We start from the raw sequence: 21,698 nt of genomic DNA, 5'->3' as shown, positions 1-21,698 counted from the left end.
GAGGAAGAAGCAAGTAAGGAACCAGACCTTACAGGGCAAGAGGAACAAAACGAAGGGGAAAGAAGAAGCTGGGCTCCTGACATAACTAAGATGAGATTTCAGGCATTTTGTTCAAACTCTCAAGTTTAGAAGGCCATTCTTCATCCCCTGTCCTGAACTGCTGCTCTGTGCTGATGAAGTCTCTGCATCCCACCAGCCAGCAGAAGCTGGTGAGTCAGCCCCTGTCTTCATCCCGCTGGAGCCAAACTCAGCCTTCAGAGTCCTGCATCGATCTGGGCCCTCTGTTTAAAAAGGGAAGATCCAAATGAGGCCCAGCATTATCGTATGCAGATGAACAGTTTTACCCCTACCGGTACTCAAGCACAGAGGAAACGAAAAGCTAGCGTTCCCGCTGCTGAGTGGCAAACAAGCAAACAGTCAGCTTTGAACCTTCTTCAAAGTAGCTAGAAAAAAGCTTATGCAAATGAAATTAGAAAACTTGGCAATTCATCTGGTTTCACCGAGGCAGAGATGGAGGGATTTTACATTAAGCTTCCTCTTTCTAGAAAATGAAAGTATCATCTGCTCTTAGAAAAGCACGTTGTTTAATTAGCACTTTTTTTTCCCCTCGCTGTGCGATAAAGTAACAATTAGGTTCCCACAGCATTCAACACAAGCAGCTTCCTCTTGTGGAAAAAAGATGTGGGTGGCACGGGAAAAACAATCTGAGAAACATTTCCAGGGTTGAGACTGAGGTTTAATCCTGGCAAAAAAAAAAAAAAGAAAGACAGACACGTGGGTCATGCGTCGGCCTCCTCACTGCTCTTATTCTTAGTTATGCCAAAAGTGTACCAGGCACGAACAGCAGGGCGAAAAATAAAGGAAAAATAAAGCTCTCCGACTCAGAAGTTCTGGCTTTAAGCAGATTAATGCAACGAAGGACTGGAAAGCGGGCTGGATGAGACGTGAGAGGAGAACCACAGGCACTGGCTTGCTGAGCACGTGAGCTGCAGGGACGGACCAAAGGACTGGGTGTGAATGAATCCTGGAAGAGGCACGTTTGGTGGGAGACTTAGGGAAACCACCACCGGAACACAGCTGGTAGTTTGTCTCAGAGGTGGGACTCTTGGTGTCCGAAAGTTTGGTTGCTTCGTAATGAAAATACAGGAATTGTGCTGGCGGAAAGGCAGCTGAGGGGGACAGAGGTCAACATTTTCCCTTCTCCCCTACGTCTCCCTACTTTTATCTCTTGATTCTCTCGCCTTCCAAAGAAGTTCAGCAGCATTGGTTCTGGCCTTCCCTGACGTCCCCGTGGAATTTAATTACCTCTGATTCTGAGTAGGAGCAGATCTCAACTGCGTTGTTTAATTTTGACTTGGAGCTTTTGATACTGCAACTTCTTCTCTTCCCAAATCACGTTACGACCAGGGGTGAAACAGAGGAAATCATCAACAAAGCAGTGGCACACGTCAGCAGCAGCAACTGAAGTTGCTGTGTACAAGAGGGGTTCCAATCATCACCTGTCCATAAAAATATCGCCCAGGCATACTTTGAGGAAATCCCAAGAACCGCCAGTAGGATTTTTCCTTATGCATTTCCCTAAGACCACCTATACCGATACGGTGTAGGCTGCAGGGAATGTACACACCAAATATCCACCAACTGGGCTGTTATTTGTTGCCTTCATGCTTGGTGTCACACACACCCTGTGCACGTACACACGCGGGGCAGGCTCACACCTGATTTTGGTTGTAAGTCCCCTCTCTCAGTTATATACCAACAGCTCAAGAGCTGAATTTCTACAGGCTGAGGGTCACTCTCACTGCTACACAGTAAAAAAGCTCCGCCTGTGCTTGATGTACACTCTTTGCAAAGGGAGGATATGACTGCAGTGTTGTTGCCTTCCCCGCTCTTGCAAAATCATCCCTTTGGAAAGCAAGTTTAGGAACCCAGTGGACGACTTACTGTCGTGGTTTTGGCTGGCATGGAGTTAATTTTCTCTGCAGAGGCTGGTACGATGCTGTGCTTTGGGTTTTTGATGAAAGCATTGGTGATAACACACTGATGGTCTCAGATGCTGCAGAGCAGCGCTCACAGAGAGCCAAGAAATTTCCACTTCTGGCGCTGCCCTGCTGGTGAGGAGGCTGGGGGTGCACAAGGAGCTGGGAGGGGACACAGCCAGGAGCTGGCCCAGGCTGGCCAAAGGGATGTCCCACACCATACAGCTGGGGTAAAGAAGGAGGAAAGCAGAGAGGTTTGGAGTTTGTCTTCCCAATAAACTGTTACGTGTGATGAGTGAGCCCTGCTTTCTTGGAAACAGCTGAACATCTGCCTGCCGATGGGACGTAGCAAATGAATTCCTGACTTTGGTTTGCTTGCACGTGTGGCTTTTGCTTTACCTAGCAAGCTGTCTTTGTCTCGACCCACGAGTTCTCACACTTTTACCTTTCCGATTCTCTCTCCCAGGCCACCAGGGGACAGTGAGCGAGCGGCTGCACAAGAGCGGAGCACAACACTTCTACAGCAAAGGAAGCATTTACCAGGACCGCAGGAGCTATACACTTGCAAGGGATATTCCTCTTCACGTCTTCTTATCTGCTACGGTACACTGATAATCCTATGGGTTCTCCAAAAAAGATTGTAAAGGGAGAGTTCTCCAAAAAAGATTGTATTAGAGATGCAAAATCGCTCACTTCAGTTAGGAATTTCACCAGTTAAGATCTCACACGTGGCCCCAGGTGAGTGTTCTTGCCCATCCAGCTCAAGAGACAGTTTTCATTATCTGGCCACTGTTTTTCTTACACCGGACCCCCTCTGGGGAAATGCTGATGTCAGGAAAGGAAGGAGAGAGACTCTTGTCTGTCAGACTACTGCTTCCCTGGCCACAGAAGCTGAACAGTAACTGCTGATGGAGGCTAGGAAACAGAAAGAGGCTCAGCTATGACAGCTGGATGTCACTTCAGAGAAGGAAACGAGCCCTGCAGATATCCCAGTGTCTCTAAAAGAGCACTGCACGAGACATTTGGAACAAAACCTTCCCATGTCATTTCCAGTGCTTCTTCCTTGAGACTGCAGCCAGATTTGCCAACCTGTCTTAGCCTAAAGACAGAAAGCACCCAGAGCACAATAGATTCTGGAATCAGATCTAAGATCCTTAAAACTGGCACCCCAAATCAGTGCTGCTATTTACTGACTTCATTTCATGCCTGAATTTCCTTCTGTACAAGAGAGGTAACAATACTCCGTGTCACCTGGCTGCAATGACAGCAAGCTCGTTTTGGTGAAGTACGTAACCACAGGCAGATGATATTTCTGCCCTCAAGACCAGAGCTCAAATACTGTGGGTTAAATTTTGTTCTCCATTTTATGCAGCTCGTGTTGCCAAGATTTGACTTTATTAAGGAAGACTAACACTATGCAACAACTGCTCCCAGAAAAGCTTCCTTTGGGCATTTCCTAACTTTGCCGCCTAAATAATGTTCTTTTAACATGGTTTGGTATGCGCGTTTAATGAAATTCAATAATGATGGCACCACATTACCTCTCTGAGGCCCCAATAGTGTCATGAGTGAAGTGGGACCCTTTAAAATCCTCTTCACTGTCAGGACAGCCAAGAATTAAAATAGAAAATAATGATCTACAGACATGACTGCTTAACACAGCACTGGAGAAAGGGGGAAAGGGCGGGAGCAGGCATCTCACGGGACAGGTAGGAATGGAGATCTTGAAAATCAGCACTCTGATGAGACCAGACACTTCCACACAAGATGGATCTCTTCTAACCTGACCTCCTAACTCCTTCTCGCTCACCTTGGAGGAAGAGTGCCTTGGGGGAACTTGACTGAACTTCTATAGCCTGGACTCCTTTGGAAAGTGGCCACAAAGGCCTGAGAAACACTCACGTACTCCCTGTAGGCTGAAGCAGTAATAGTATCAGGCAGGCACTCAGTGCGGAGTGCGGCACCGAACGCACCGAGACATTCCGCAGAAAGGATTGTGAAACCTGCGTTGCGAGAGTTTAAGCTTCTTCGGAGCACTACGACACGTTCTGGCACAAAGCAGAAATTCACACTGCGTGATCGAGACACACACGACTTCCTAAGAACTGGGCTGCTAATTTAGGAATAACTGAGCATTACCCCGTGCAGTTACCCCGGGGAAAAACAGACCTCTGCTCCCGAGTACATGCACCTTTGCTCTTGAATCTTGCTCTTCCTTTTATTTTGTAAAGAAAGCTGCTTTTCTTTTGGAGCTTTGGCTAAAGAAACATCTCACTAGAGAACAGTAAACACGCATATCTTTGTAGCAAGGCTCTTCTGTACCCTTTAACGCAAATACTTCCAAGATGTCCCCGAAGAAGCTGAGCACTCCCAGCCCACTAACTTGCTGAAGTTGGAGGTATTCATTCCACATCTTGAACACCACTTTTAAAAATAATTTTGCAACAATCCAGCTATTTATCTGAGGACAAAGTTCAGATGCTAACTCTAGCCAATAGCCCCCGAGGCTTTCAGCTGGGCATTTGGCATCAAACAAAGAACACAACAAGCTGCCCAGTGGCCAGATATGAGAGAGAACACTGAATTTACGTCAGTTATGCCGGGAAAAACGAAACTTAACTTAGGCTTTAGAGTAGCTGTCAGGTTTTTTTGTGTGTTTTTTTTTTTTTTAAAATTCTTTTTTTATTTTTCCAAAAGAGATTGCCCAACGATTTAAAAATAAACAAAACAGGAACTCCACTTCTGCAAGAGAGAACATCACAAAAGTAAGCGTTTTGCAATACGGACTTGCTACGGGGAATGCAAAACCATTGCTGCTAGGAGAATTTCTGTAACGAGAACGGATTCTTGTCAGAGACTCTGGGGCAGGAGAAAGAAGGGGAAAACGAAAGCACAAGCTGAGACTTTACAAGATTTTAGCACCAACAAAAAAAAAAACAAGCCAAGGAGGAGTTTCCTCCTTTCCCTACAACTAGAGTGAAGGCCCTACATGTTCCAGAGCACTTCTCAAACCTAATTCTCTGAATCCTCTGAACTGGATATACTTCAGAACCTGATATACTTCAGAAGCCAAGAAACGAGGGTTCTCAGTGCAGGAGTACAGGTTCACGCTGTGGTCGGGGGCTTCAACACCACCGAGCAGAAGATTCGTTATATTACTCACTTTATACTTGATAAAAGCAGTGACAATTTCAAGCAGCTCCTTATTACCTAGAGAAACCAGGTGCTCAGGATGCAAGGTGGAAGCATACGTGCAGGTTGTGCTCTTTAGACTATGCAAAGGTGTTTTGGAGGAAAGAAGAAAGAAGAGTGGGTTATTATTAATGGAGCACAGAGATTCCCAGTGGGTCTGCGGAGCCCAGTGCCAGCCAGACACCCAAAGCGCAGCAGCAGCAGCACATAAGAGACAGGAGACAGCTTTGCTGCTAAGCCAAGACTCCGCAGACTGCAAAGGATCCAGACTGAAGGAATCACCACCTGGATGTTGCTTCACACGCGTGTAGCCAGTGCCCCAAGTAATTCTTTTTTACTTTTATTTACTTGTTTGTTTATAGGATATTTCTCCAACGGCCTTCCAAGGAGCTCATCCGATATACAACAACCTGCGTGGGTACTGACTCCCAAGTCCTACTGGGTGTAAGCTGGCTCGTGCTGAAAGTAGGAAGATGCACAAGCATCCATCATGTGGCGACCCGTGGTCAGTCCTGGAAAACCATCTGAGAGCAGGGAGCGCAGCTAAGGGAGAAGGAGGAAATTCTGACGCTGGTTCTGCCCGACCATTTGGAGGTGCCCACCTGCGTGATGTCCTGGAGGCTCTCAGTGAAGGACAGCTCAGCCTCCACCATGTAGAACTCTGCCAGGTGCCGGCGGCTCTGCGAGTTTTCAGCTCGAAACGTCGGCCCAAAGGTGAACACGTGGGTAAAGGCCCTGCAAGGGGACAAGAAAGAGGTAGGTCAGGCCCGGCGCACAAGCATTATATTGAAAATCCCATCCACGAGGTCGCTTTTCTCCCAGGATCTCCAAGTTTTCATGTTTCCATTGTGTCTTTGACCCGTTCAATGGCACTGCTGTGTATGGTGCTGTTACATTACGTATATCCAGCAGGCTGGATATATGGTGCACGGCTTGCAGTCCCCCTCTAGTGGCAAGACCAAAGTTTATTTCTGAAAGGAATAAGGGACGGGGCTCCTTCCACAGCTGAAAACGGTTCAGCTAAAAGGGATCCCCTAATTAGGGGCCCCCTAATGCAGAAACCACATCTGGGATAGCACCTGGTGCCGAAGTAACCAACGTATTTCCTATTATCAAGTTAAACTTTCAAGTTTAATCACGGAATCATTAAGGTTGGAAAAGCCCTTCAAGATGATCCGGTCCAATTTTAACTGCGGGGAAGCTGCTCCCCAAGCAACACCTACGAGCACGTGGGCTCCTGGACATCCTCAAGCCAGGGAGAGCTTCCCGAGCAGGTGCTGTGATGGCTGTGTTTTCTTCCTGAAATACAGGGGAGGCAAACCGTGACTGGGGAAGAGGGAGAGGGGTTTCCAACAAGCACAGGCTGGGCAGCTGCTCTCTTTGGTGCACCTCTCACTTGGCATTATTTTTGGCAGTAAACAGCGTGTGGGAGAGATGAGGCAGAGTTTACCACTGGTGAAAGGACGCGTGCTGGCTGCTGGGGTTGGCGTTTGGCTTGCGTCTTGCTCAGCCTTCTGCCTCAAGAGGACGTTTGCTGAAGTTTCTGCACACGCTGATTTCGTTGAAGTGGAGTTTAAGCAAACAAGGCTACAAAGAGCGACGTTTTCCCCTTTACCCTTTACGGAGGCATCTGCGGGGCAAACAAAGGCACAGACACGTTTTGGTGCGCTCATCTGCTCCCTCGTGTCATGTGGTGGTTAAAGGCTGCGATCAAAAGGAGCAGCACTTTCGTTCTCCTTGGGTTGTTGGTAGTAAACACGCGAGAAGACAGCTGCTGGTCTAGATTTTAAGTACGTGGCCTGCCTGGAGGTTTTCCTCCCCCACTGGCTCTGCTCTCCCTGTTCAGACAAAGATGCCTTCGCCGCTTTCAGAGCCCTGAGGCCCCGGTCCTGGGCTCCCTCACGCGTGCCCACAGCACCTACGGTACCAACATTTTGCAGCAAACATCTTTTGCGGAGGATCCTTTTCCTTTTCTATTCCCCGCAGAATATTCAACCCGATGGGATGTTACCGTAAACTTCTGCCCTGGCTTGATCATCCTCCTCCAAACTGCCCTTTGCTGCAGCCTCTACAAAAACCTCAGCGCTGTTTAGCTAAGCGCTGTAATGAGCCTCTCGCTCCCTGCCCAGGTCAGTATTACCTCACCAGTTCCTCGTGCTCCCCCATCTGGAGCCATCTGTTGCCTTCTGTTCTAGAGAAATGCGTGTTTCTTCCTCAACGCCTTGCTTTTTTTTCTTTCTTTCCCTTCCATGTTCCTACAGCACCTGGCACAACAAGGTCTTGGATCCAAAGCTTAGGAGTCTCAACTGCTATAGCAATACGAACAACAAATACGCAGCAGTGAGTCACTCGGACAAAACTGGTCAAGGCAGAACTGGTCACAAACTTTGGCTTGCTGTGGGGGACACAGACACCGGTGTGCTACCTGTGCCCACGTCTGCTAAAATATTTCCATTTGGGCTTCTTCAGTTAAAAGGTTTTGCCTAAATGCATCGGTTTTGTCACAAATTCAGTTTGGAACGGACGCAAGACAAAAACAGTTTGAAAAGCTTGCGCCTGCTGAAGGAGGCACCCAGGACTGCTCGGTTTGGCGTGCAGCTCTCCAGCTCCTCCCTGACGTGGAGATCTCAAAAAGCGATGCTTCAGAGCCTGCCAGCAGCTTTGCATAAGCATCCTCCCTTTCCTCACGGGTTCCTCAGCGCCTGTCCAGGCGCAAGCAGACCCCTAAGGTAGCAGATTACAGCCTCCAGCAACGCAGCGACCACGAGCCCTCCGAACTGGGCTCGTTTCCTCCCAAACACCACCCCTAGTCATTTATCTTCCAGGGGGCTCGCCGGCTGCAAAACTTCTGATTGCTCCAAGGTGTCAACTGTGGCCAGATCCTTCACAGCCACAGATCGATTTTGTGCTGCAAGAATGAAGCCTCTCTGTGCCAGGTATTTGGGGAGGACGAGTGGAGAACTCCCCCAGGAACCCGTTTCAGGCTCTTCTCAGCTCCAGGCATCCTCCAAACCTGCGAGGAGGAGAGGAATCGTGCATTCCTCAGGCTGCTTTTTGGGAAAGGATGGATCCAAGTAGGTGCGAGGACTTCACCACCACCCTGGGATGCTGGCACAGGGAAACCAGGCAGACATCACGCTGGCAGAGCTATCAGAGGAGCACAATAAATGCTTTCTCATTTGGCAACAGGAATGCAGCGCTGACCAGAGGCCTGGGAGTAACAGAGAAGCACAGCGAAGACACACGCAGGCAGCGTTATCAGCTCCGAGCACGAACAATTATTTTTCAGCCAGGCTTTCACGTACTGCCGCCTGTCCCCTGCCATTCAAGACATCAAGCAAATGCACACTACGCAGATCTGACCTTTATTTGTGCTTCAGCTGCTATTAAAAAACGTATCTGGGATTGGACACGCTGCTGCATCATGCTGAGCATGCATAAATACCTCAGAAAACAAGGACCGGGGCTGACTCCGCTTCGATTTGATGGCACCAAGGGCAAAAGCAGTCATTTTGTTGTGTGCGCGTTCAGCACCCGGCACAACGGAGCCCCAGTCTGGGGCTGTGGCTCCTGTGCTTTATGGTGCTGCTGACAAATCCTTCACACTCCTCTGTGTGCCCTCTGTGTGTCTTCTTCCAGCATTTAAAAAATAACCTGAAGCTTCTGGCTGAGTCTCCAAAACTGTTCCTAGGTCAGGAGGGGCTGTTTGGCACCGAGTCTTTCCAAACTCAGTGGTGCCGATTCCTCGTCTCCAACAACGACGGGCCAAGCCCCTGGTTCTCTGGGAAATCCTGCAAAGCGAACGTGGAAGCCAAGAGAATATCTGCAGAATTCCCCAGCAAAAGGCAGGGCCCGTCCTGCACGACGCTGAGCTCGTGTGCCCCAACCCAAAAGGCTCAGCTGCTGCCAATCCAGGCTGGCAGAGCCCCCCCGGAAAGCAGACAGGGATGTGCTGCTGGAGCACCCGCAGGTCACCTGGCCCTAAGAACGTCCAGGGGGGAGAAATTTCCCCCTTTTCACCCCAAGTTTACCCAGAATTGCAACCTTCTGCTCTGAGAGCTTTGCGGCACGCAGACCGAGGGCTCGTTTTATTCCAGCCGGCTGCCAATTCATTATCAAGACAGTGATAGAAACCACGAGAGGAGCACAAAGTATCCGTGCCCAAAGCTGCTTAAAAGGAGCCTTTTAATTAAACTCACACGATGATCGCGGGGCCGAGCGTCCCTGCCTTACCGGCCCTTTTTAACCCTGCAATCCCGATGTAATTAATTGTGCTGCTGGCTCCCGAGCTGGGAACGGATCGTGCTCCTTCTCTGAGCCAGGACTCCACGCTGCCGCCGGGGTAATAAAGACTTATTTGTGCTGTCGAAGCGAGGGGACGTGACTCCGAGCGAGGCTGTTAATCAAGGAGGAGCAATTCCCGTGCAGCCAAGGTCACGCCGGTGACACAGCCGGGGGCAGAAGGCGGTTGTGGTGACCCAGGGCCGAGCACCAAACCACCCCGGTGCACGCAGCTTTTGGTTGGTACGGCGCCCTCGTCCTCACCGGGGTCTGCGCTCAGGGGTTAGGTGGGAGAGGTGACTTGGCCCCAGTAAGTGGATGCAGCACGTGAACCTTCAACGCCATTCCCACTCGGACTTCCACCAAATCCCCGCCCCCAAGGCGTTAAAATCTGGATGGCAAGACAATCGAAAAACAACAGCTCCTAACCCAAGAACAAAACAACGCGGCCTCAGCAGAGGAGGAAAGGAAAGCAAGGTGACCCTAAAGATCGGGAGCTTAGCTCCGTCAGCCACGCTGTCCTTTCCTTTAGGAAGGGAAGACGTCGATAAAGCGAGCTCGTCGATTTAACTCCGCTCTGCTCCAGCCCGACCAGCTTCGTTTTGGTGGTGGAAGACCCGCCTGCTCCACCAAAACGAGCGGATGACTTGGCTCCGCTGCCAGGAGACGCCAGGTGGCTGCAGCACTTGACCCGAGCGCAAGCGGGATTGCTCAGGGATGCAGAAATTTCTAGCCTGAAAGATCTTCTGGCCCGACGCGCGAAACCACACGCACGCAGAGAGCCGCTCAAACGAGCCCATCTGACACCTCCAGGGTCCAGTTTTTGGAGGAAGCCCAGGGCTCCTCTGATGCTGCTGAGGTACAGGTGTTCAAAGAAGGGGGACAGTGGTTTTCATCCTTGAGCTGGGCAGAAAACGTTAAAAGGAAACCTCACTATCGGACAGGAACACCCTTTTTTTAACCTCGGTGTAAAAGGAACAGTCCCATTCCCGTTGTCTGGTGGTTCGGATTTTGCACAATGGAACTGTTCATGTTTATGCTGAAAAGGCAATGCAAGGAGGGGAGGGGAGGACACTGACACGAATTTTATCCAGAAAAATGGGTTTTAAAGGATTCCTCAGAATATGCCAGTTCCGTCTGCCCTCCGAGGAAGGGCAGATGTGGAGGGCTGCATCCTGACACGGGCTCTCACAGCAGTCTGTGAGCTTCAGGCCCGGGCAGCGGTGCTGAGGTGCTGATTGCTGAGGTTTCAATTCATGCTGCGACAAGATGGGACCGTACTTCCTTCTGCAGGCAGCCAAAAATAAATAGAGAAATTAAAAACAACAACAACAAAAAAAGCCGTCTAAGTTCCCAGACAGCGACTGGGAAGTGCCAAGCTTCCACCCCAGCCAGCCAGACCGAAGCAATGCAGCGGTTTCCCTCGCCGTGCCTTCCGAAGGGCAGAGTCCAGGGCGTGCAGCAGCAGCGGCAGCTGCCTCCTGCTCCGGCTTCAGCAGCAAGAAAAGGAGAAGAGGGGACACGGGTCCCCCTCGGGGCCATCCACCTCTGCCCGACCAAGGTCCAATTAACAGCAAGGTGATCCACGTTCCCTAATTGTCTGGCAGAGCACCCCGCGCTCCGTTTGTTATGTCTCGCAGCACACCCAGGCGTTATCGTGGTAGGTTACAGATGGGCGAGCGGGGGAAAAACCGAGACACAAAGCAAACAGAGTTACTCAGAGCCACGCAGCCTCTTCTGCTCCAGGCGCACAGATCTCATCAGCTCGGGCCCTCCGCCCTTTTACGAGACTCCGCGGGGCTTTCTTCTCAGCAGAGGCTTGTTTTGTCCAAGTTGTGATATTATGATGTTTAATTTAAGTCAATAAAACAACCCATTAGTAACAATAAGTCAAGCTGGGCTGATGAAAGCCACCAAAGCAGTTAAGCATTTATTCAAATCACCATTTCCCATGCCTAGGCTAAGAAAAAAAAAAAAAAAAACAAAACATCTTCCGCAAGGAAGCGCTACAAAATGTTTCAAACATTTAAATGAAACAGGGTGCAAAGGGCTGTTCCAGAACTTCTTCATCCCAGGGACTCCAAGCCTAAGCCATAAAAATATGTTACCGACACAGAAAAAAAAAAAGAAAGCGACCGTGCTGAATCTTTTTCCTTTCCAAGTGGAAAAAACACATGGTCTCCACAAACTGCATTATAACGGCTTGAAAGAGGATTTTTTTTTTTTTATTAAATGTCATTTTTTTTTTCAGATGGACACTGGCTCTGCAAATACGAACTGCAGCCAGAAACTGCATCGGTGGGTGCATGACCACGAAGTGCCATGGTTTGGGCCCCACTTCCAAGCCTAGGTGAGGCGATTTAAAATTTCTGAGGCCTACAGTAAGCAAATAAAGTAAATAACTGCACTAAAACCAACTTTTAAAAGCTATACTGAATGCAACAAGCTCCAGCTGACTGCAACGCGCACCTACACAGATCCATGTCCTCCTTCAGTGAGGGGACGGCAAGGCTTTGAAGAAATTCGGCGCACGCTCTTGTTGGATTTGTGAGTCTCTTTTAAGGAAAGCTGCGGAGCAAATGGGGCTGGAGCCTCCTGCAAAGCAGGAGCTGCTTGAGCACGAGGCCTGCTCGTCTTCTCATCAGCAACTGATGATCGGCTGAGCTACAACAAGAGCACCTGCAGGCTTCTGGCTTGCCTCGCTCACCAAGAACAAGTCTGCGAAGCCACCAGGAGCGGGGACACCACGGCACACGTGGCCGAGGGTTGTACCAGCCCTCTTGTAACCCACCCGCGGTGTTCCCCGGAGCGCAGCGTTGGGGCCAGTTTTGTTTAACATTTTTATCAGTGCTCTTGATGAGGGGATCAAGTGCACCCTCATCATTTAGAGATGACACCCAGTTGGGCAGGAGCGGTGAGCTGCTTTGGGGTAGGAAGGTTTTGCAGAGGGATCTGGATAGGCTGGACCAATGGCCCACACCCAGCTGTACGGCATTCAGCAAGGGGAAGCGCCAGGTGCCACACTAGGGGCTCAACAACCCTACGTGGTGGTATAGGTTTGGGGAAGAGCAGCTGGAAAGCTGCCCAGCAGAAAAGAACCTAAGTGCTGCTCAACAGCCGGCTGAACGTGAGCCAGCCGTGTGCCCAGGTAGCCAAGAAGGCTGCTAACACGCTGGCTTACATCAGAAACAGCATGGCCAGCATGATAGGGAAGCGTTCGTCCCCCTGTGCTTGGCGCCGTGTGACTACACCTCAAGTACTGCGTTCAGTTTGGGGCCCCTCACTACAAGAGCGATACCGAGTTGCTGGGGTGCGTTCAGAGAAGAGAAGCGAAGCGACTAGAAAACAAGGCAGACGAGAAACGGCCGAGGGAACCGGGGTGGTTTAATCTCGAGAAAAGGAGGCTGAAGGAAGATATCGCTTCCTACACTACCTGAAAGGAGGCTGTAGCGAGGCCTCTTTGTTTCTAGGATTCCATGATGCTAGAGATCGTGTGTGGATCCCAGAAACTCGGCTACCATCGGCACATTCGTGGTGCTTCTGGAAAGAGAATTAACTGCTTCCCCTCCCACAAAGGGGGAGAGGAGAAGGAGCCAACAGCACATCCACGCGGGCTGTAAAGCCCCCGCCAGCCAAGCGACCCTCGGCTCGCTGCCCTACCTCCAGATCCGCGTTTGCCTTCCCACTAACACAAACTCATTAGCAGTCCCTGCAGCAGGCAGGGCCCGAAGCATGCGGCAACTGATTAAAACCAGACGTGGCCCGGCTGCTTTTTATAGCTCCAATGAAGTGGCAGCCTAATTAATGGAAGTTAGCGTGCTAATTATAAGAGTCTGTGCCGTGAGTCAGGCTCGAGCGTCTGTTGTGCAAGAAATGGCGGAGATTTTTTCAGGGATCCAATGTAAATAATTACACTTACATTTGTGAATTCTCTGCAGCAGGGACGCCGTGCAACGGGACGTCGTTCTTGCAGCTGCATTTGAAAGCATTTCAAATCTTACAACGCAGAGCAAATATTTGCTCGAAGACAATGCAATCCTCTTCCATCCTTAGCAAGTCATTTGAGAATCAAATTTTAAGGCTGCATTTGGCAGGCTGCTGAAAGAAAAGCCTCTTACAGAAGGCCTCAGATGCATCTCTTTGCAGCCCGACAGTGACAGCGTTTGCTGGAACAGCAGCCCCAAGTGACGGCTCTCTCTCTCTTCTGTGCTTTGAAAAACCAGTGAAACGCTGGCATTTTAGAAAGGAGAGCTGTGCGATTTTAGTCCCTTCTGAAACGAACAGGAAACTCACTGCTTTTAGCTCTCTGCGAAGCCAGGCAGCCACAGCCAGAACGGTTTGGATGACTGGGATTTTTCTGAGCCTCCCTGCAACCAGAGAAGCCGGTTGCAGGACTGCAGAGAATATCTGGAACAGGCAGGATAGCAGCAAAATCCACCATGGCTTAGAAACCACGGAGATGTGTTTAAGGAGAGGGAAGGAGCATTTTTTTTTCAACTAAACAAAGTTTGATAATTAGAAATTAACAGGCTGAGGTCAAGGGGAAAGGCTGAGGTTTTTAGTTCAGGCAGAAAAACGCAGGTCCTGGGGAGAGGTGCTGAACTAGAAGGATGGTTCACTAAGATGGTCTTGGGACAAAATGGGAATTAAATCAGTAATAAACTTATTGACAGAGTAATTCAAGCTGGCAGAGACTTGGGGAGCTCCAACTTCCTTGCTGACCCTGCTCTGAGCAGGAGATCAGGCTCCTCAGGGCTTTACCCAGCTCAGTTTTCCAAATGTCTGAGGATGAGAAGTGCACAACCTCTCTCAGCAATCTTTCAATGCTTGACTGACCTCTTAACGAGTTTTTTCCCCCCCTCTATAACCACTTGGAACTTTTCTCGCTTCAATTTATGCCCGTTCTCTTGTCCTGTCATTCACCGTTGCAAGGAGCCTGGGATTGTCTCCCTGATAACCTCCAGGCAGGCTGTCATTAGGTTCCCCCTGAGTCTTTCATCCATTTGCAGGGAATTTGAAAAGAATGTGAGGTGAAGAAGAGATGAGAAACCTACCGAGGGACTGATGGGAGTAGAAACAGAGCTAGGGAGGAAGAGAGAACTTAGATTCTGAGATTTCTGCAGGGGAGAGCCCCCAGAGCTTTTCGGAAGCAGTTTCAGTTAAACTCACGATACATCAGGCCGAACAAACAGTGCCTGGGACGAAGGGCCAGGAAAATCAGTGCAAAATGTCAGCTAAAGGAACCCGGGCTGAAAGGAGAGGAGCAGGTAGGTCTCGTGGGAAGGTCAGGCGGGTGAAAGGAGAAACGAATGAGTAAATAGAACCAGTGAGCTGTACTTCTTGGCAGCGATCGGTTTTGGTGCCTCTGAATCATCAGCTGTCACGGACCCTCCAGTTTGTTTCGGGTCCCCAAAGGAGCCTTTATCCTTACAGCAGGATCACAGGTCAAGAAAATACCACGAGGACCAGCGGCTTCGTGGCAAGCCCGTGACATTTGAAACCAGTTATCGGGACACAGGCGCACACGGTCCTACAAACCTCTGCCCCACAGAGTGCCTACTGACTCATCTAAGATTCAGAAGACCGAAGCGGAGGAGCTGCGTTACTGAATAAAGACTTTTCTGGAGACCTCCAGCAGCGTGCAGATTTACAGCAGCTGGCTGATTCAGACGCCGAGCGGCCGACCTGGATGCCGTCAGCGCGAATGAAACGAGAAGTTGTGCCAACGGGGCCGCTCGTGTCACGCCGAGAGACGAGGCAAACTGCTCTGACCTTGCCTTCAATAACAAGCACAGCAGACAAGTCAACGCAGGAACTCCCCTTTTCTCATTTATTTTCGGAGAAAACGGTTCAAAATTCCTAAGTCTTAAATTCGTTCAAAATTCGTAAGCCTCCCACGGCAAGTCACAGCGGGACGTGGGCCAGGGCTGGATGGGGAAGGGGCTCCCAGACCTTCCTACCTCGGACTCCTCCTGCAGGCTCCCAGGGACCAGATGTTCCTGAAAGCTGTAGGACTGCAGCAAGTCAGAACTTCCCAAAAGGGAATTTTGGAAGAATAGTTCCTTTGCTGCGTATGAAAAATTCTGCTTGGCTAAAGAAGTGAGAGAACGGGTTGATTTCATTGGATTAAACCCAAAACCCACAATTCTTTACTGTTTTAACTGCTTTGTTTATTGGGAAGGCCAGAATATTTCATCTTTTGGGAAAAGGACTCCTGCTTTTTACTGCTTTGAATGCATCACCAGAAGATGTTCATTTGTCAAGAAGGTTTCATCACTACGATGCACTTAAATTATTTCTTCACCTGGGAGTCCTACTCAGAGACTAACACCCAACTTGCTACAAATAAACCAGAAATAAAAAACTTGCACCAGAAATAAAAACTTGTTTTTACCTGAAGGGTATCACAGCACCTAGGTGGTTAATGCCCCCCCTCCGCTGCGATGCCTCACACGTGCTCCTGCACCGAGAAGAGCTCGAGCTATTTCTGATGGCTGAAGGGATTCAACAGCACTCAAGTTCCAGGCCTCAAAACCTCACCGTGCTCAAATAAAAATAAGAGGAGCAGGTTCGCAGAACAGTTACGCCCCATTACCGATAAACACAGCTTATCTAAATTTAGACAGCACTGGATCCACTTAAAACGCCTGCAAGAACAACGTGCTACTGTAAAACAGGAACACGAAGCTGCAACGCAACGCCCTGCATTCAGACGAGCATTGATTTTTTTACCCATCCTTACAGAGCAAGGTGCACCCGAGTGACAGCGGTGGAAAAACCACGCAGCAGGCAGGCCCTGCGTCTGCCCAGGTCAGCCTTCTGCTCCGTCCCCGAGCAGGCTGTGTACTACTTAAAGGGAACAGAGTGATGTAAGAGAGCGGGGCTGTATTTCAAGCTAATCATTACGATCCATACTTTTTCTCCGCGCTTATTTGATTTGTTGAATTACGTCTTTCAATAAAGGTCACGAGGCATGAAAGTCAATTACGTCTCCCGCGCGCAGACGTATGTCATCCCGTCTTCGTTTGGGGATGCAAAAACTCTACCACCCCTGCAGTTAAACAAACCTCTTCCTCATTATCTTGCCTCAGATAATGGCCGAGATGACGCACCAGCCTCTGGCTGCCAAGTGACCTGCGCTTCTCTCGCAGCTGCCAGGGCACCACACGCGAGCAAGTCAAAAACATCCTGTCCATTGAGAACCTCCAGCCTGAGAGGCTTCAGCAGACCCCATCTGTCTAGGTAGCCTGAGAAGAGATGCTTTCTCAGACAGAATAAGCCAGGCAGAAAACAGCTTTCTGAAGAAATTCCTATATATTTTTTTTAAAATCTGCGTGCAAAACTTGCCCCTTGAACAACTTCCCTGCAGCTACTTCCCAGCAGCCAGCTAAACTCTGCAACAGCGATTGAACAGAAAACAGCTAAACGTTTAGTATTTGGTTTTCAGCACTGGATGCAAGGCATGGGCAGCAACTTACAACTCCTAGAAATATTCATTAGAGTCCACATAAAAAGGGGGGGGTCTTCCAACTTCTAACCACCTTTTCTAAAGCTTTATTCCTCTCATTTTCAGGAGATCCACACAGAACAGTAACTGATAACTCTGGAAGGAGGTCTGTACTCTCTGTCAGTGCACAATGAATCCTCCTGGCAACCAGAAACTGTCACGGTCCCAGCTGACTGATCTCTGATAGGCTCTACCAGCAATTCAGCAGGCAGACAGTGACTTGGTCGAAGTACCACGTCTGAGGATAACCCACATCCTAAGGGCCCAGAACACTGTGCCTTCAAATAACGGGTTCTTCTGATGCGACCACATCTGTTTGATGTGCTAACTTAGTTAATTTTTTGGGAACATTCAGCGTAGGTGAGGATCAAACCCACTAATCAAAGGGAAACGGGGCTCTGACAGACTGTGACACTTTCACCCCTAACAATCTCGGTGAAACATTAACATTAAAAGCTTGAGGACAATTTTTTTTTATTAAAATCAGTATTAACTGTTCAACCATAATCCCTTTGGTGGCTAGACTGAACAAAGCATCAAGTGTGAAAGCCATGAAATAGAAGAAATGAGAATTGGCAGAGGGAAGAAACACAACTGGAAGACTGAAGGAGACCGAGAAAGGAAGTTTGGGATTAAAGGAGAAAAAGAGAAAAGGATTGGACTATTAAAATCGTAAGATTTCTTTGCTGAGACATACCAGATGTGAAGAACAACTGTAAAATCTTAAATGTCTTTTTGTTATTGGTAACGCTCCTATACTCATTCCCATGAAGATCATGTCTCCATCCAATACTCCCAGTCCATGGCAAAGAGAGGGAAATCCCTATCATTTAAAGCTAATTCACGGACCAGAATTCAACAGGAGCCCAGCTTCTACCCTCCTAGGCTGGCCTCACGCGCCATCATTCAGCCGCTGTTGCTCACTTGGTTTCTGGCACACGCGGCAGATACCTGCTGGGTACCAACGGGGGCAAAATTGCCAACCGAAAACTCACAGATCAAAGCAAAAACTTGGCGTTTTGCTCACCCCGCCATCACTTCCAAATGGAGCTGGCCAGAAACCGTCAGGAAGGCAGGCACGTTGAAGAAATGGTTCTTTTCCGCAGATTCCTGTGTCTCATTTGATGTCTGCAAGTCAAAAACACACAAATTAGACTACAGGTGCTTGAGTAAAGATCCCAGCTCCCAGCTGATTCCTTTTTTTCTCCTAAGAAATGGTATCAGAGTCAACCCGAACACTCCTGAGATGGAATCCCACACTGTGCTAAGTCGTCGTAACACGACATTTCCCATCTCTGCTCAGACAACTAACAGCCTTGAAAACCAATTCAGGCAGAGCACACTAAAACGGAAATAACCTACAAGATAAAACTCCTGAGGACTTCTCTTTTTAGGGCTTTCCATCGCTTAATGTGGCTGTGTAGTGAAAAGCCATACCCTAAGGGGAAACACCACAGTTCCAACCTCTACTTTCAGTGATTTCTGAGGAGGACATGGGCTGTAGGCATCACGACAACTTACAGAACAAGGATGTGAGCCGCAGCACACACCGCCGGTGTCACCCAGAAAACTTGGACGTATCAGCACAGAGGAAGAGCGCACAGTTCTTTCACACATCTCTCAAACTAACAGGGATCGTGAATCAGATGTCCAACAATTAGTTTTAATAGTTCAGCTGCTGGGGAAGTAACTTGTTATGATGACAAGGCTTCACAGGGTTCAACCATCTGCCCCAAAGTTTCGAAGGGCAGTGAGTTCACGCAGAGCTAAAAGAACGGCTCTTCCCTACTCACCTCTGGCCTTTGTATGTGGAATTTTGTCAGGAGCCCTGAATTTTGCTCAAAGTAAAAAAAAAAAAAAATATTTTGTGTTTAAAGATGGGTGAGATGAAACAGAAGGGGCACTGTAGAAAGGAAGAAGATAGTAAAATGTAAAATAAAATGTCAAGAAGGACATGTTCATCATTTAAGAAGCCGGTCTGAGAACAAAGGTGGTGGAAGCCCAGATTTTCTAGAGTAGCCGCTGAGTTCCGGCTCCCACGCAGAATAAAACATAGCTGAAGGCCCTGTCTATCTAGAAATCTGCAAGCAGGTGGAGAAATCACATCCCTTGTTTCTAGGAAATAAAAGCACACAAAATGAAAATCCTACTGGAAAATCTGCTGAAGAACAGTTTGCCCAGCAACATACAAAAGAAAGGTGGCTGTGTATCAACTCGGTCCCCAAATCTAAGTATGGATTTTTCACTCTTCCCTACCAAGATTACTGGAGACTGAGAAGGGAAGGATCTCTACCATTTGGAAGCTCAAAGCTTCACGCAACACTGCCTTCAAAATTCAACAGAGAAATGAGCAAGCAGGGGACAATCCCCTCCCTCGCCCTGCTGCTGCAGCAGCCCAGGGCACGCTTGGCTTTCGGGGCTGCCAGCGCACGGGGCCGGCTCGGGTCGAGCTTTCCTCTTCATAAGCAAGTGAATTTGTTTCCACTGGGAAAAAGAAACAAAGCAAAACACCAAAGAACAACAGTAATCGGGAGAAAAAAGCAGTGGAATATCTTCTTAAGACTTGTTTTTCCATCTTCAAAAAGGCAGAACTCAAACAATATGGAGATGGGAATATCACAACTTGCACATCACGTACACACTGAAAAGCAACGTTCAGTTTCAGCTTTTGCATAACATTTCAGGTCATGACATATTTTAAGCATAAAAAAATACCTGTAATGGAAGATTTAGCCAGCTCAGTATTTGGCTATGAAAGAGGTCTGAAAAGAATCCCATTAAAGCGATGGTGTATTTGGGGGTTTTAATTTACAGGCATGAAAGAGGAATTAAAAGACCTCTGTGATGAGCCTTTTCGAAGTCATTTAAGCACTGTGCTTCACTATTTCCCTGGTGGACACCAAGCTGACCAAAAGACAGCAATGAACCCTCAAAGCAAAGCAAGCCACCAGCCGCCTGCGCTGCAACTGGCAGAGCACTGCGAGCAAGCTCAGGAAGGTGACTTCTCCTCTCTGCTCACCACTGGTGACAAACCTGGAGTGCTGGGTGCTGTGCTTGATACAAGAAACGCATGGACGTAGCACAGTGAGTCCAGCGAAGGGCCACAAAGATGAAGAAGAAACTGGAGCATCTTTCAAATGAGGAGAGAGAGAGAGATGTGGGACTGTTCAGCCTGGAGAGGAGGCTCAGGGGGATCTCACCCACATCAATAAATACCTGAAGGGAAGGTGCAAAGAAGATGAAGCCACGTTCTTTTCAGTGGCGCCCAAAAGACAAGGCAATGGGCACAGATTAAAACAAAGAAAAAGACCACCCAGTGAAATTCCACCTGAAGACAAAAATGAAGTTTAAAAAAAAACCAACACAATGAAGGTGATCAAACAGTGGAATAGGCTGCCCAGAGTCTTCATCTGTGGAGATACTCGAAACTCAACCCGACACAGTCCCAGGCAACTTGCTCTAGCTGACCCTGCTTGAGTGGCAGGAGTTGTATTAGATAACCTCTAAAGTCTATAAACAAATTGTATTTATTTTTTAAAAAGTGAAGATAAATGAGAATTTGTTTCAGCATTTTCTATATCCCAATATCATCCCCAAGCTTTAGAGGAGTCAAAGGTTCAGAGGAAAGAAACTCTGAAGCTAATCTGAGGTTTTGTTGATCCGCATTCACTTCAAAATGAGTTCTTCCTTCTGAGATAAATTCGCAATACCCACTTTTCAAAGCGCAGTTCCTAGGAGTTATGCTAAGGGTAGCCAGCTCAGCTAGGCATGCCACTGCCTCTAGCCACCCTGCTCCTCCGCTCGCTTTGTCATGGGGAGGTTGCGAGGCTCGGGCTTGTTTGCCAGCCTTTGATATTCTGCAACCTGCCATTTTACTCAATGAGCTGGAAGGTGTTGCTTTTTGTTCTTAAAAAGCTTCGCTGCTCATCACAGGGATGAAACAGAGACTGTCAAAGAGCTCAGATCACAAGGCAGTTTTATCTCTTCACAGCATCACCCTGAAGAAAAGAGCGAGCCTGCCTTGCTCGCAGAGATCAATGGAAAGAGGACAATTTGTGGCTGGAACTCCAGGACGGCTTCCTTTGTTTCAGAAGATTTTGCAGTTCTAAAAAAGAAAATGAGGATGCAGAAGCAGGCCCCTATTGTTTTCTTCAAACAAAGCCAAGGTATTTGTTCAAAAACAATCGGGATATTAATAAACATCCAAACATCCACATACCACAGTCCCAGGGCCACGGCCAGAGCGCTAGAGAGCAGAGCCACGCACCACCCCAGCTTCTCCTCCTGGAAGTTTAGTTCGGCTACATTCCTCATCCCACCAGCGAAAAATCCCACCTAATCCTGTAGGATGCGACTTCTAAACAATGAGAAAGAGACGGGCTGGAAGCAGGAAGAGAACAGAAGACGACAGCCACGAAATCTCAGTGCTTCCCCCGAAGCCACAAACAGGATACAGCTGCCTCCACGAGCTGGGGCCCGGTTTATTTACGATGACTTTGTGTCATTTTTCATTCTCCGTATCAGATGTAATCTCGGCAAGGCACGGGGAAAATAGACACAACATTAAGTGATTGAAGGAAAACGGAGAGAGACCACAGCTCAACCGGGCTTAGAAAAACCTGCAGGCAGCTTGCGAGGCCACCCAGGTCCTGGGATGTGAGTCTGTGCTTCAAGCAGCTCCTGGCCTGCTTCCTACACAAGTTGAAGAGCGAACATCGCAACTTAAACCAAGTTTTACT

General features: G+C 48.7%; 1 protein-coding gene across 5 annotated transcripts in view; it reads right to left on the bottom strand.

Annotated features, from left to right (window-relative positions):
- Nucleotides 1–21,698, bottom strand: part of NARS2 (asparaginyl-tRNA synthetase 2, mitochondrial) — a 50,894-nt gene that overhangs the window by 15,796 nt on the left and 13,400 nt on the right. For all 5 annotated transcript variants that reach the window (XM_066989964.1, XM_066989966.1, XM_066989965.1 and 2 more), the window contains exons 6-7: nucleotides 17,987–18,087; nucleotides 5,774–5,906 (exon numbers count right to left, since the gene is read on the bottom strand). In XM_066989964.1, coding sequence (XP_066846065.1) covers nucleotides 5,774–5,906; nucleotides 17,987–18,087 — 234 coding nt within the window. The remainder of the gene's footprint in view (nucleotides 1–5,773; nucleotides 5,907–17,986; nucleotides 18,088–21,698) is intronic.

Source organism: Anser cygnoides, chromosome 1, assembly GCF_040182565.1.
Source record: "Anser cygnoides isolate HZ-2024a breed goose chromosome 1, Taihu_goose_T2T_genome, whole genome shotgun sequence".
In the NCBI taxonomy this organism is placed as follows: domain Eukaryota; kingdom Metazoa; phylum Chordata; class Aves; order Anseriformes; family Anatidae; genus Anser; species Anser cygnoides.
The sequence above is the reverse complement of the archived record's forward strand: the minus strand, read 5'-3'. Positions and strand labels throughout refer to the sequence as shown.